General features: G+C 34.9%; 1 protein-coding gene across 1 annotated transcript in view; it reads right to left on the bottom strand.

Moving 5' to 3' along the window:
* Positions 1-13,660, bottom strand: part of LOC106465296 (rho GTPase-activating protein 7-like) — a 116,388-nt gene that overhangs the window by 67,823 nt on the left and 34,905 nt on the right. The window contains exon 4 of the mRNA XM_013925502.2: positions 9,494-9,536. Coding sequence (XP_013780956.2) covers positions 9,494-9,536 — 43 coding nt within the window. The remainder of the gene's footprint in view (positions 1-9,493; positions 9,537-13,660) is intronic.

Raw genomic sequence — 13,660 nt, 5'->3', positions numbered from 1 at the left:
ACACACACACACACACATAGAGAGAGAGAGAGAGAGTGAGAGAGTGAGAGAGAGAGAGAGAGAGAGAGAGAGAGAGAGAGAGTGAGAGAGTGAGAGAGAGAGAGAATGGGTCATTAGTAAATTTACTGGATGACTTTTCAGCTCTCTTATTTATTATCCCAATTTCTTATTTTCATTTCTTAATACTTGTTTCTTAGATTGGTTTGATTTGTTTTGAATTTCGAGCAAGGCTACATGAGGGCTATTTGCGCTAGCCCTCGCTAATCTAATTTAGCAGTGTAAGACTAGAGGGAAGGCAGCTAGTCAATACCATCCACCGTCAACTCTTGGGCAGCTCTTTTATCAACGAATAGTGGTATTTATCGTCACATTATAACGCTCCTACGGCGGAAAGGGCAAGCATGTTCGGTGACGAGGATTCGAACCCGCAACCGTGCGATTGCGAGTCAAACGCCTTAACCACCAGGCCATTGTTTTTAGAAGCTGTGGATGGTTGCATTTACAGACTGCAGAAATAACTTAGTACGATTACTAAAAAGCAACTTGAGTAAGGAAGCACATTATGCTAATATAACAATACATAGGCAAACAATACATAGGCAAACAACATATAACAATATGTAGGAAAACAACTATTATTAAGCACAAGGAAAAGTTTTATTGATGGTAGAACAACTACCACCACCATCAATAAAACGTTTCCTTGTTACATTATTACTATGATGGTAGAACAACTACCACCACCACTACCATCAATAAAACGTTTCCTTGTTACATTTTGGTAGCTTAGGTTATATTTTCATTTTTAAGTACTATATCACCGTTAAAACATTTATGACTATACACAGTTTTGCCACATATGAATATACATGAATATACATATGCCTTTTAACTGCGAATTGGCGATTGCTCGATTACGTTGAACAAAAGTTTGGTTTAGCTTTAGAATTGACTGAATTTTTCTCTATAATCCAAAACATGCTATTTTTCTTGTGCTACGTTACCACAATGAGAATTAGTAAAGGATAGTTTAGTCTTGGTTGGAACCACAACACGCCACTGAACGAGTTTGACAATCCCAGCTAGGTGTGCATGTGAGGGGAGGAGGGGGGAGTTTTATTACTGTGAAAATACTCGATTATTAATAATAATGTAACAAGGAAACGTTTTATTGATGGTGGTGGTAGTTGTTCTACCATCATAGTAAGTGTGTTAGCAGTTGTACTTCTTACTATAAGAATGATCCAATGTGTGTGTGTTAGCAGAGTTGACTGGCTCGATTACCATAGTATTTTGTATGGTAACCGAAAGCCGTCCGACAGTATATACATGATTTATTTTGTTTTAGGATTTTTGCCCAAGAAGAGATAAAACGTCCCTGAAATAGGGCACATTTATAATGTTTAATACAATTTTGGCTTGGATCATCCAAAATTGGCTGGCTCGATTACCGTAATATTTTGGTATGGTAACTGGAAACTATTCGACGATGTAGGTGAGCTATTTTATTTTAGGGCTTTTGCTTGAAAAGAGAGAGAGAAAATAAAAAAAATACCCTGAAATAGGGCACATTTCCATTTTTCTTTGGCTTATAGACTTTTAACTATGAATTTAAAGGCACATGAACCTAATCAGTTACATGAGTCTGTTAATTATTACCTTCCACAAAGAAAGGTATACAACTGGCATCTAAGGAGGTCAATTGGGATTTAGTAACGAAAGAAAGAAGGGTTTGGTTTGAATTTTGCGCAAAGCTACACGAGGCCTATCTGCGCTAGCCGTCCCTAATTTAGCAGTAAAAGAAGGCATCTTGTCATCACCACCCACCACCAACTCTTGGGCTACTCTTTTACCAACGAATAGTGGGATTGACCATCACATTATAACGCCCCACGGCTGAAAGGGTGAGCATGTTTGGTGGGACATGGTTTGCGAGTCGAGCGCCCTAACCACTGGTCTTACCGGGCCAAGAAGGAAGGGGGAACACATTATCTAACATTGCTCTTTATACAGTTTTTGTTTTCTCAACGGGTGTACCCTCAGCTAGCCTAAATAGCAATTACCATTGTAATTAAAACCAGCATTATCCGGGGTTTTTTTTTTTTTAGATTATTACAAAAAAAAGAATAAATAAATAAATAAACAATGAAATTAAGAATTGTACAGAAGCAAAAAAAAAAAAAAATAACCAGTGAATGATTAAAGAAAATGGTTCAGATAAAGACAATCAATCATTTAATTGCCCAAACAAACAAATGACTAAGTAGTGAGCAAAGACTTGGCCAAAGTTAACCAAAAGAATCCCAACGCTTCTTTTTCTAGTTTTTCCTTACCTGAAAGACGGTTCCTTCGAATCCACGACCACAATCGCTCCGCCCTTCCACGACTTTTCCCAGTCACTCGTTCGCTAAAACTGCGAACAAACTTTCGGTTAGTCAACGTAGTCATTGTTTCGCCCATCCAAGACGTTGACGTTTGACTAGGAGAGTCGGGGGGCTCTCCTAGTTCTGTTTCAATCATGTTTAGTTATTGGGTTGAGTGTTTGTCGGAGTACTTGTACTATAATTAATTAAGGGACGATGGAACAGCTATTTTTTTTTCTCCCATAATTCAATATTTAATAACTCGACCACAGATAACACTGTCTCCAAGATACTAGCCCATGCTAACCTCCATGTCTCACGTAACAAATGGTGTTTCACTCCGAAAGTGCATCAAGAGACTCGTCAGCCTGACACTTGATATATACACACACGTGCTCGGATCTTTAAGCAACCAAGTGATGTCGGCGAAAATCTCTAATTAACTAGATTTTAATTAACAAGGATATTTTGTCTTACTTCAGACAAGTTACTCCTTTCGCGGAAACTTGAGTATATTATGCTTTACATTTCAAGTACATAGTTCCACAGTAATATATTATGCTTTACATTTCAAGTAAATAGTTCCACAGTAATATATTATGCTTTACATTTCAAGTACATAGTTCCACAGTAATATATTATGTTTTACATTTCAAGTAAATAGTTCCACGGTAATATATTTCTTCCTTGGGACTCCTGAAAACTCTCTTCGGATCCTAGAAAATCATGGAGGCGAAATTAGACGTTTTCTCTTTTATCGTTCTCTTACTTGTTCAGGATCGAATGTGACTCGTTTTTGTTTTGTTTCTTTCAAATCATTCAGACACCATGGGGTAAATGGTGGTTGGATTATTCTGTGAGTGACCTGCACGTGTACACGTGGCGGTCTTTTCTTGTCTGCTTCCGTACGCACGACTAGCTGAGTTTAAATACCAACGTGAACAATGTTTGTAGACTTTCACGGTGCACGCGCATCTTCACGAATAGTATTCAGACGCGCTCACGAGCTTGCGACTTGTCTAGGAAACGTTATGAGCGCGAGCTGGAAGCCGTCATGTTCCTTTGCACAAACTCAAGCAAGCAATGTGACAGATCTTGGGACCACAGGTACAGTTAAGGAGAAATAGAAGTAGACAACGGGATAAAAATAAAATTCAACTCAAGCTTTCAAAGTCGTACACAAAACAAGAATACTTAATTAAATCGTGAAAACGCATTATGCGTCATTAAACTAAATAAAGCAAGTGCTTAGTTTCTGTAACCTTCATTGCAAACGCGACATTTCTTTACATTTTACAAAAGGCATACTTAAGGAGCTAAGCCTTGTTTGTTAGTTGAAATGAGGGAACTGTATCTTCACGTTATAAACAAGAAATTCGGTAACGCGTAGTAATTTCTTAATGTTATTACAGAGAATTATTGGATCAATACAAGACGAATCTGTATTTACAGTAGTTCACTTTCCAAGTTACCTTAATCTCAGTAACTGTATTAATACAAAGAAAACGTTTTAGGTGTCTTCCGGTAGTTACTGAGCCTGCTTTTCATTATTTAAAATTCACCCAGGATAATCTACAATCTGTACTTTTCCAATAGCATGAATACACGGTTCATCCCTTTGAAGCTAAAACTTCATAAAAGTTTTACTCTGTTACCTATTGCTCATGTCCTTTCACTAGAGAATCAAATACTAATACGATACCAAAATTTAGAAACTGGCTTCGATTTATTTATTAATGATATTAAAGGTAAGTCATAACTTGTGTGTATTCAAGACCATTAACGAAAGTTGCCATTTTTTATTTCCGGTGCCAAAATATGCCAAATGTAACCCAACGCAAGATGGTTATAGAAAACATACATAACTTTTAAAGTAAAAACAATCCAAGTCGATTTAATTATTGAATACTGTTTTCTATTATTTTTTTTAGATGAATTAGTAATGTACAATTAAAAAAAAAACATAGACAACTGAAAGATACGCTAGTCAATTTACAAAATGAAACTGTTGCGCTAAATAGCAAAAGAACCGTTAATTAAATCGTACAAGTGGTTTTATTTCGGTCATGACGGATTACTCCGTTTCTACAAACAGTGACAATAGCAAGTAGCGTAAACATATTTACGAACATTCTCCACTCAAACACGTGAAGGCCTACATTCTCCAGAAGCAAGGAGTAACAGATGTTTGACTTTATCGTGACCACGTTCTACAATGTTTCGACAACGTGTATGTTTCACACACAAGTTTTTACTTGGTGATTCTGGATGTTAAATATTTATGAGTAGGTGTAACTGTATCCTTGGCCCCTTTCGCTATGATACTTAAAAAAAAATCTTGGAAAAAGCAGATGTTATGAAAGAAACTTCGTAATGAAAAACTATATCATATATAAACTATTTCAAGAGGGTAAAACTGTGTCACTCTACACTTTTACTACTGGGAGTACTTTAGCCTTGAACTAAGAGCTTATTGAATAACGACAACAACAAAAAAAAAAAACAGTGGAGTTAGTATTGAGGTAATCTTCTTGCCAAAAAACCTATGGAATTGCTTTATAATAAAAATGTTGTATGTCACAATAGTAAATATACATGTACAGCCCACACACCTGCAAGACTTTTGATTGGTTTAAAATGGAATCCGTGAAACGTCATACATTCCGTATAGGGAGGATATTGTTTCCAAAAACTAAAATTCGAAGAACTCAAATTTAAAAGATTTTTTTTTATTGCAATTCAACGAAAGCAAGAGAAAGTTAAATATAGCATAATCTAGTTAGTTTTAGAAGTAGCAGACCACGATGCGAAACGCTTGCTAGTTCAAACGTTTTTCGCTGGTTCGATTCGTGAAAGAATTTGAATAAATGTCCAATAGAACAGGAATTTTTCATACTTTTGCTCGAGTTATACCAATTTATATATAATGAATGTTTTTATATAAACGCTAATGCTCATACAAGAATTCTTTTTAAGTTTTTGAATCATTAAAGTCAGAGTACGTTTAAATATATATATGTACCATAATATTTTAGTTTCTCCACATTTATCACGATTCTACATTTCTATCCTAGAGAAGTACAAAAGACGACATTTTCTCATGGTTAAGCAAAAATCTGCCAAATGTCTAACACGTAGTTTTACCGGTTTCGTGTCAGTCAATAATTACCTTTTAATTTGTGTAATTCACGTTTCTAGACCTGCACTCAGTCAAATTTACTTCTTCTGTGGGAAGAACACGAAACCTGTGCTGGCGAGACGTCACCATTTTGTCATGTAACACTTATCGATTAAAATTACAGATCCTGTTATAAAATCAAGTTAACTGCAGATGGTTTGTTTCCTCCGCATTCCTCTCAATTTGTTCATTACGACTCGATTCTGTGAAATTAAGAGGAGGGGGGGAACGCATCTACATCAGTAGTTAACTTGTTTTTATTGGTTGTTCAATTTCGCTAAAAGTTACAAGAGGGCTATCTGTGCTAGCCGTCCCTAATTTAGCTAGTCATCGCCACCCACCACCAACTCTTGGGCTACTCTTTTACCAACGAATAGTGGGATTGATCGCCACAGCTGAAAAGGCGAGCATGTACGCTAACGGGGATTCGAACCCACGACCCTCAGATTGCGAGTCAAGCGCCCAAACCATCTGATCATGCCAAGCCTAACTTGTTTTTATTGGATACCCAATATTTCACCGGTGTTCGGCTTTTAACACACAGCTTTTAGAGTATTGTACTCAATATATAAATCACTTTTCGCGGAATCTTTTGTCTTTCATTGTCCAGCTCATCTGATGAGTTCTGACATTGAAGGAAAAGCTTATTGGCCAATGATTTGTGGGAAACGAAACACAGATTCGAAATGCTATTTTTTTTTCTCGTCCGCTTTCGGCGTTTAAACCATAACTTTTAAAATAATAGATCTTCCGAAATTAGTAGCAACATTGGTGTCAGTTTTTACTTCATACATGCCTATACATTTTCAGTTTAAAAAACAAAACAGTTGTTTAGTAATGGCAGTATCGAACTGTTCCTAACGTACAACAATCAAAAGTGGTAATGGCAGTATCGAACTGTTCCTAACGTACAACAATCAAAAGTGGTAATGGCAGTATCGAACTGTTCCTAACGTACAACAATCAAAAGTGGTGATGGCAGCATCAAAAATATGTGTGTCTGCCTGTCCCTTTTTTAACTACTCCTATGCCGATCTCAACTAAACTTTGTGGTATGATACTTTGGAACAAGGGACATGTTTAATGGGGGTTCACAAACCCCTCCACCCAATTATATAGATGACGCCACGTCCATAGGACAAAAACCTTTATTAAATGTTCTATGAAACAACATACAGTGGGGGGGGGGGGACACAAACGTCTTGTATATCTCGGAGAGTGCACTAACATTCTCTATGGAGGAATGCAATAAAAGGAATGGCCGCCACTTTTGCAATACCACATAAATTCGGCTGAAGTTTCTACTCCAACAACCACCATAAGGCTGATATGAAGAGCCGTTTCTTGAGTTATACCCACTTCCTACTTTTATCCGTTACCTTTCAACTTTGGATCATAATACACTTCTGCGACAAATGACCGTCAATTAATTAATCACGTGAAACACTGTAGAAGGACATTGAGAGCTGGGCGTTTAAAGAGGGTAACGGAAAGCACCCCTACCTCCACTACTTTTTCCGTTACCTCTTCCTACAAAGTCACCATGACCATCGCACAGTGTTTACCATGTTTTAAGTATATACATATTGAGTTCATAAAGCTTATACCAAAGTTTTGGTGAAGTAATAATGAATACTGTAATAATATGTTATGTTATAAATACAGTGTGTGAAAGTTAGGATTTTGTGTTATTTATCATAACATTTACCCCCACGTTTTTTTAAAGTTCATAACCCCAAAAAAGGATGGGTACTTCAGTTTGTAAAGAATAATCAACAGGTAGAAAAGAAGAAAAAAAAATAAGCTTGGTTGACCGTGGTTCTCATATCAACAACATTACTATCTCCAAGAAGACACCTACAGATAATTTCTTTTCAGACAAATTGTGCTAATATTCTAAGAGTAAAAAACGGAAAAACCGACGTTTTTTTCCACAATGAAAATTGAGTCTTTGTTATTAGTTATATTAGTTACAGCCTACTAGTTTCGGTTACATAGTTATCTTGGACACTAGCCCTGATGATGGTAACTGTGTTACTGTAACTAGTAATACAGATTTTACTTTTCATTGTTCCAAAAAAAAAAACGATTTTTTTGTGTTTTTATTTTTTACTCTTAAATCACCTAATGAATTGAATACGTAAAATAAATTCAGTGACCCTGCCTCCCTTCCAGATAAGGCTATTTCCTACATAAAAAGCCGGCAACTGAGCAATATGAGTTGTTAAAAAGACCAACAACAACGCCTTTTTCAGGTTATGTTTCACAGCAGTAAAGTATCAACATGTTTCACGTAAGTAAGTAAAAGGTTGAGACGAACAATATACTGACTTAACAGAATGGACTCTTGGTAACAGCCAAGGTAACTGGGGAGAATTTTAAAGACTTTGTGCAGCAGCTGGTACTGACATTATAGATTTCACTGGACTGAGCAACAAGTTATTTCCAAAAATAACGTACCAACAACGTAGGTGGCAGATAGCAGATTTTGTTATATGATACAGCTGTCTGGAGTGGGAAAACTCTACAGTGTGAGATACATGTGACAGTACGTGTTTTGTTTTATCTTAAGTCACCCTGTTGAGCACTATAAAACGGGGAGAACATCTCGTTTTTGTATCTATCTAGCTAAAACTCTAGTAAATTACGAGTCGATTTATTTTTTCAGTGACCCGCAAAGCAGGTGAAACATAAACGCTTAAGACCCTACGAACAGAAAAATCTATTTCCACTAGACGAACCAACTTTTAATTTTCAATATATAATTATAATAATTAATTGCCTAAAGTGGGTGATTAAAAATCATTTATCAGCCGTTTCCTGCAAGTGAAAAACATCATAGTAACGTACTTAATCTTTGAGAGAACTAGACTGATGCACGGTTGTCTAACGAAATACTGAAAAGAACAACAACAAAAACAAAAGTTTCGACGATGGATGAAATTTTCATACAATCAGTGCAGTTAAAACCTATCAAGCACATTGAAACACATTGAAGCACTGAGCCAAAATGATCGGTAATTCAGTGTTGAAAAACAATAACGTAAAATGATTGAAAACAAATGTTTTTCCAGCCAAATAAATTATTATTATTATTATTCCTCCTACTATTAAGTTTAAACAATTTTATGACGCCTTTATTTATTTATTATTATTGTGAGACAATGACTTCATTAATAAAAAAAAATAACTCTTAAACAGTCACTATTCTTTATAATTTTAGTAAAGGTTGTTTAATTCGAAAAGAAGTAGACCAAAATGACACGTGTCTTTCTGATACTAAAAATGTCGATAAAGATTCATAGCATAATTTTAAGAAATCCGACATTAAAACTACCGTATATTGTAGCAAGGCAGTTAACGTTGAAATATAATTTCATTGAATTGAAACATTACACTATAATCAACCAGGAAAGTATACATTAGTTAGAATTATTCTGGAAACAAAGAATATTATTATAATAACTTCATTCTAAAAGTCTCTATCCCGTTTAATAACATGAATCGGGTTAAATTCACACTGTTTTCTCTTTGATTTCTTCTTTGGAAACTAGACTAACTATTAGCTAGAGTGTTAACATCAAGTTTTCAGAAGTGATAACATAAAACACATCTAAGAGGAGGGTATTAGAATAACTACTTTGAACGCAGTGGTTCCAAACCTTTCTCCATCTGAAGAGTGAAGTTTCACAAACCACTTCGTACAATATTAACTGGTTAATGTACTTTTATATTACATTGTACAACAATATAATTCAGGAGTTATATTTTAAAATTCACCCATTTGTGGACGACTGAATCTTCCTGTGGACCGGCGGTAGGGAAACCTCTGATCTTGTATATACATTTAATTTTAACATGATGTATTTCTAGTACAAAATTTTATGCCCATATTTTTTCTCACATTGATCAACACCTTTAAGACAAGAAATCGTTCAAAGAACAAAATTACCTGATAACTCCCTGACAGACTGAGACCGAGGAGGATTGAAAACCTACACGAAAAATAAAAACAATTACTAAAGGCTAACAGCTATTTAAAACAGTAATATAACGTACATATCATGATATTTATTCTATATCATAAATAACCTATAAAAACGTGGGTGTTTAATTCTAAGAACTCACGAGTAAAAGCAAAGAAGAAAATGTTATAATATGTCCACCACACTAAATCTGTTATTTCCAGTGTCGACTAGGCCTTTCGCATAATACCAGGGTTCATCATTCTGGCTGGGATACAACAGACACGGGAGTGGTATAGGCGCTACATATATATATATCATCAATTTTCAAGATAACAAATAATCTGTCAAATTAACTAAGAAATGTTCATTTAATAAATCGTGTATATCCATGCGTTTAATAGCGGTTAGCGTGGTAGGTTGTGAATCGTATGGTCGATGTTCGAGCCAATATGCTGTTAAACGTGCTACGCACTTTCAACTGTGGATGTGTTATAAATGTGAATGTAAAACCCAGACAAACAAATGTTGTGGCAAGTGTTGTTAACTTGCTGCTTAATAGTTGAAAATTAGGAAAAAAAAATTTTTGAACCCTAGATGTCTTTTAATTTGGCTCCTTTAAGGTGTCATTCACGTTTAAAATATCAAATTCAATAAGTAACGTGACGACTGCATTACAATTTTATTCAGAATAAAATAGTAACAATATTCAAGGTGCTTAGAAATATTTTTCTTTGTTCATTTCTTGTTAAGCACAAAGCTGCATAATGGATTATTTGAGCTGTGCCCACTGTGGGGATTGAACCTTGAATTATAGCGCTATACATTCCTACGCTTACCGTTGAGCCACAATAAACTCCAGTCGGCAACACTATTTAACGAACAAAGACATAGAGCAATCTAAAAGTATAAATATCCACGTAATTGTTTTTTACAAAAGGTCTTATTTTTCTAAACGTGTTGTATTAGGCATACAGTAAAGTCGATAGACCGATATTAAACGGCGTCTGCTTGCCAAATGGGTTTAATATTGGACAACCGCCACAGTGAACCGAGTGTAACACGTATGTTTACTTATTTATATTGTAGAACTAATGCAATAAAAATGGTCGATGATATACATTATTTGGAATTTTATGTTAAATCAAATGTATAGGCAGATTATCCCTTGGAGTTTGACATTGGCCTCTCTCCACATTATTGACATTTAACACTGTGACACACAACACTCTAAGGATAATTACATGGTTTCTGTATTACTACTACACTGAAACGTGTGGTTTTTATATTACTACTACACTGAAACGTGTGGTTTTTGTATTACTACTACCCTGAAACGTGTGGTTTTTGTATTACTACTACCCTGAAACGTGCGGTTTTTATATTACTACTACCCTGAAACGTGCGGTTTTTATATTACTACTACCCTGAAACGTGCGGTTTTTATATTACTACTACACTGAAACGTGTGGTATTTCCAAGATTTAACTTTCTGTGTAAGAGAAGATATTTACATTTTTATCTGAGAATAAGACTTACTTTTCTGTCACCAATATATTTCGTATGAAACAAGATTGTATTTTGTTAAATCTAAATTGTGCTTTTAAAGAACAAAGTCCTACTCTACGTCTCCGATGCATATTGTTGTGAAAAAAAGAAAATATTTCCTATAATTTGTATCGAACATGATACTAATTATCTTTTGAATGCAGTTTTAGTAAATAATTTCTTGTATAAAATAAATCTTGTACAACAATGAATTTGTATTGATCAGGGTAGTAATTACTTCCGCCACAGAAAATGGACGGAGGCTATGTTTTCACCCCATTGTGTGTGTGTGTGTGTGTTTGTTTGTCAGCAAGATTTCTCGAAAACTGCTTAATGAATTTGGATGAAAGTTGGTATACAGTTGTATTATGGCCCAACTTAGAATTTATTGGTTTTTGGAGGGTCAAGGTCACAATAAGATCACGAAAATCCAAAAAATCCCTACTTCTTAACATGGGGACCGATTTTTCACAAAATTTTTGCCCTATAACTCAGTCAAAAATGATTGAATTTTGATGAAACTTGGTGAACATGTATAGAATGTTATTCCTCATTGTCCTATCGAAAATGGTCCTTGTGCGTTGATAACGACAGACATACGGACAGATTTTCGTATTTTGTTCGAATATGATCAACGCTGTGTCGCGGAGGTATGCGCTCTACTAAGTGTACCTCTAGTTACTTATTGGACACGTCCCTCCCCCAGTGGCACAGCGGTATGTCTTCGGAGTTACAACGCTAGAAAACGGGTTTCGATACCCGTTTTGGGCTGGGCACAGATAGCCCATTGTGTAGCTTTGTGCTTAATTACAAACAAACAAATACTTATTGGACACAGTTTGTAGTACAAAAATCCCTATATAAGTTAAACCTTGATCGATTTGAACATTAGACATGAACTTTACTTTGAAATCGACACAAGAATCTGTTGTACTTTGGGAGTTTCACATTTGTTTACTTGAACTTTCATAAACTCGCGTGCTTACGCTTGTATGCTGTTTTACAAAAGTTATTCTGAAATGTTTGTAGTTTTGCAAAACACTAAACGTATTAATAGTCCAGTATGTTTTAAACTAATTCATTATTAATGTTGTCTGATGTTCATCTGTAGAATCATATTGTTTTTTGTCTAAAAGACGTACTTATTTGCTGTATGACATAACTGCATACACGAACATGTTCAGCAGACGTATATAAACTGTTTAGTGTACAGAAAAAGAGGGTATACTTATTGTACAGAAGCTGTAAGTGATGTCTGAAGGTTTCTACGTACTAAAAAGTATAATATTGTGTATCAGAAGTTATCTGAACGCAGTTAGAGAAATACGAGGTGATCCAAATTCATAATCACACGCAGAACAAACGTAGCCCCAAATGACAAATATTTCACTGCAATACATCAAAATGAAATATTGTGTGGAGTGTACAAATATTGCAGTGAAGCCGCGCTACGTACAGAATGCAATACATACTTGTTCAAGTCGTGCTTATTATATAGTGTATGTTTAGATATATCGATACATACTTGTTCAAGTCGTGCTTATTATATAGTGTATGTTTAGATATATCGATACATACTTGTTCAAGTCGTGCTTATTATATAGTGTATGTTTAGATATATCGATACATACTTATTCAAGTCATGCTTATTATATAGTGTATGTTTAGATATATCGATACATACTTATTCAAGTCACTATATAATAAGCACGTATCTAGATGACATACAATTTTGCATTGTAGCTTTGAAAAAAAAAACACAAAAAACTCTAAAGTCAAGCATCTTAAATTACAAACCATTTCAATACCTAATCTTCTAAATCTTATATTGAAATTGTTCTAGCCTTAATGGCTTTTCACGACAAAGAACGTAACGTTAAAATATTAAAACTGAATTACTAGTTGAATGGTTTCTTAACGCACGAGAAATACTGATATTGCTCAAACAGTTATATTAAACAAATTCTAAGAAACTATAGTATTTTGTACATTTATTAATTTATAAATACATTCAAATGTTAGACTACGAAATAACAACACTACTGTCAAAAGCTTTGAAAAACTGGGTTTCAGTTTTCTTATCGCAAATGACTATAAATTTGAGAATGGATATGTGTAACATGAAAAGATTATAATCCAGCTCTGTACTGTCGTTTCAATGAAATGGTTGTATCTTGGTGTGTATATAATTTAATAATAATAGACTGGATATGCCTAACATGAAAAGATTATAATCCAGCTCTGTACTGTCGTTTCAATGAAATGGTTGTATCTTGGTGTGTATCTAGTTTAATAATAATAGTTTCACCCGGTGGCTAAGCGTTACTTTTGAGTCCTTACAACAGTAAAATTTGGGCTTCGATCCCTACGGTGGGCTCAACACAGAGAGACAGTTGTACAGCCTTGTGCTTAAATAGGTCCTAACGATTTAAATAACTATGTGGCATAGCATTTGTGGTTCATTGATGTGCTTTCGCTTCTTAACACAAACTCTCTCTCTCTCTCTCTCTTGTATTGGAATAAATTCACTGAAATGTCCTTCTGAAAACAGTAACTCCAACAATATTAATTTCTAGTCTAAGTTATATTGTTATCTGTTTCATTGC

Source organism: Limulus polyphemus, unplaced genomic scaffold, assembly GCF_000517525.1.
Source record: "Limulus polyphemus unplaced genomic scaffold, Limulus_polyphemus-2.1.2 Scaffold1898, whole genome shotgun sequence".
Lineage (NCBI taxonomy): Eukaryota > Metazoa > Arthropoda > Merostomata > Xiphosura > Limulidae > Limulus > Limulus polyphemus.
Note: the sequence above shows the minus strand (reverse complement) of the source record. Positions and strands in the feature narration are given on the sequence as shown.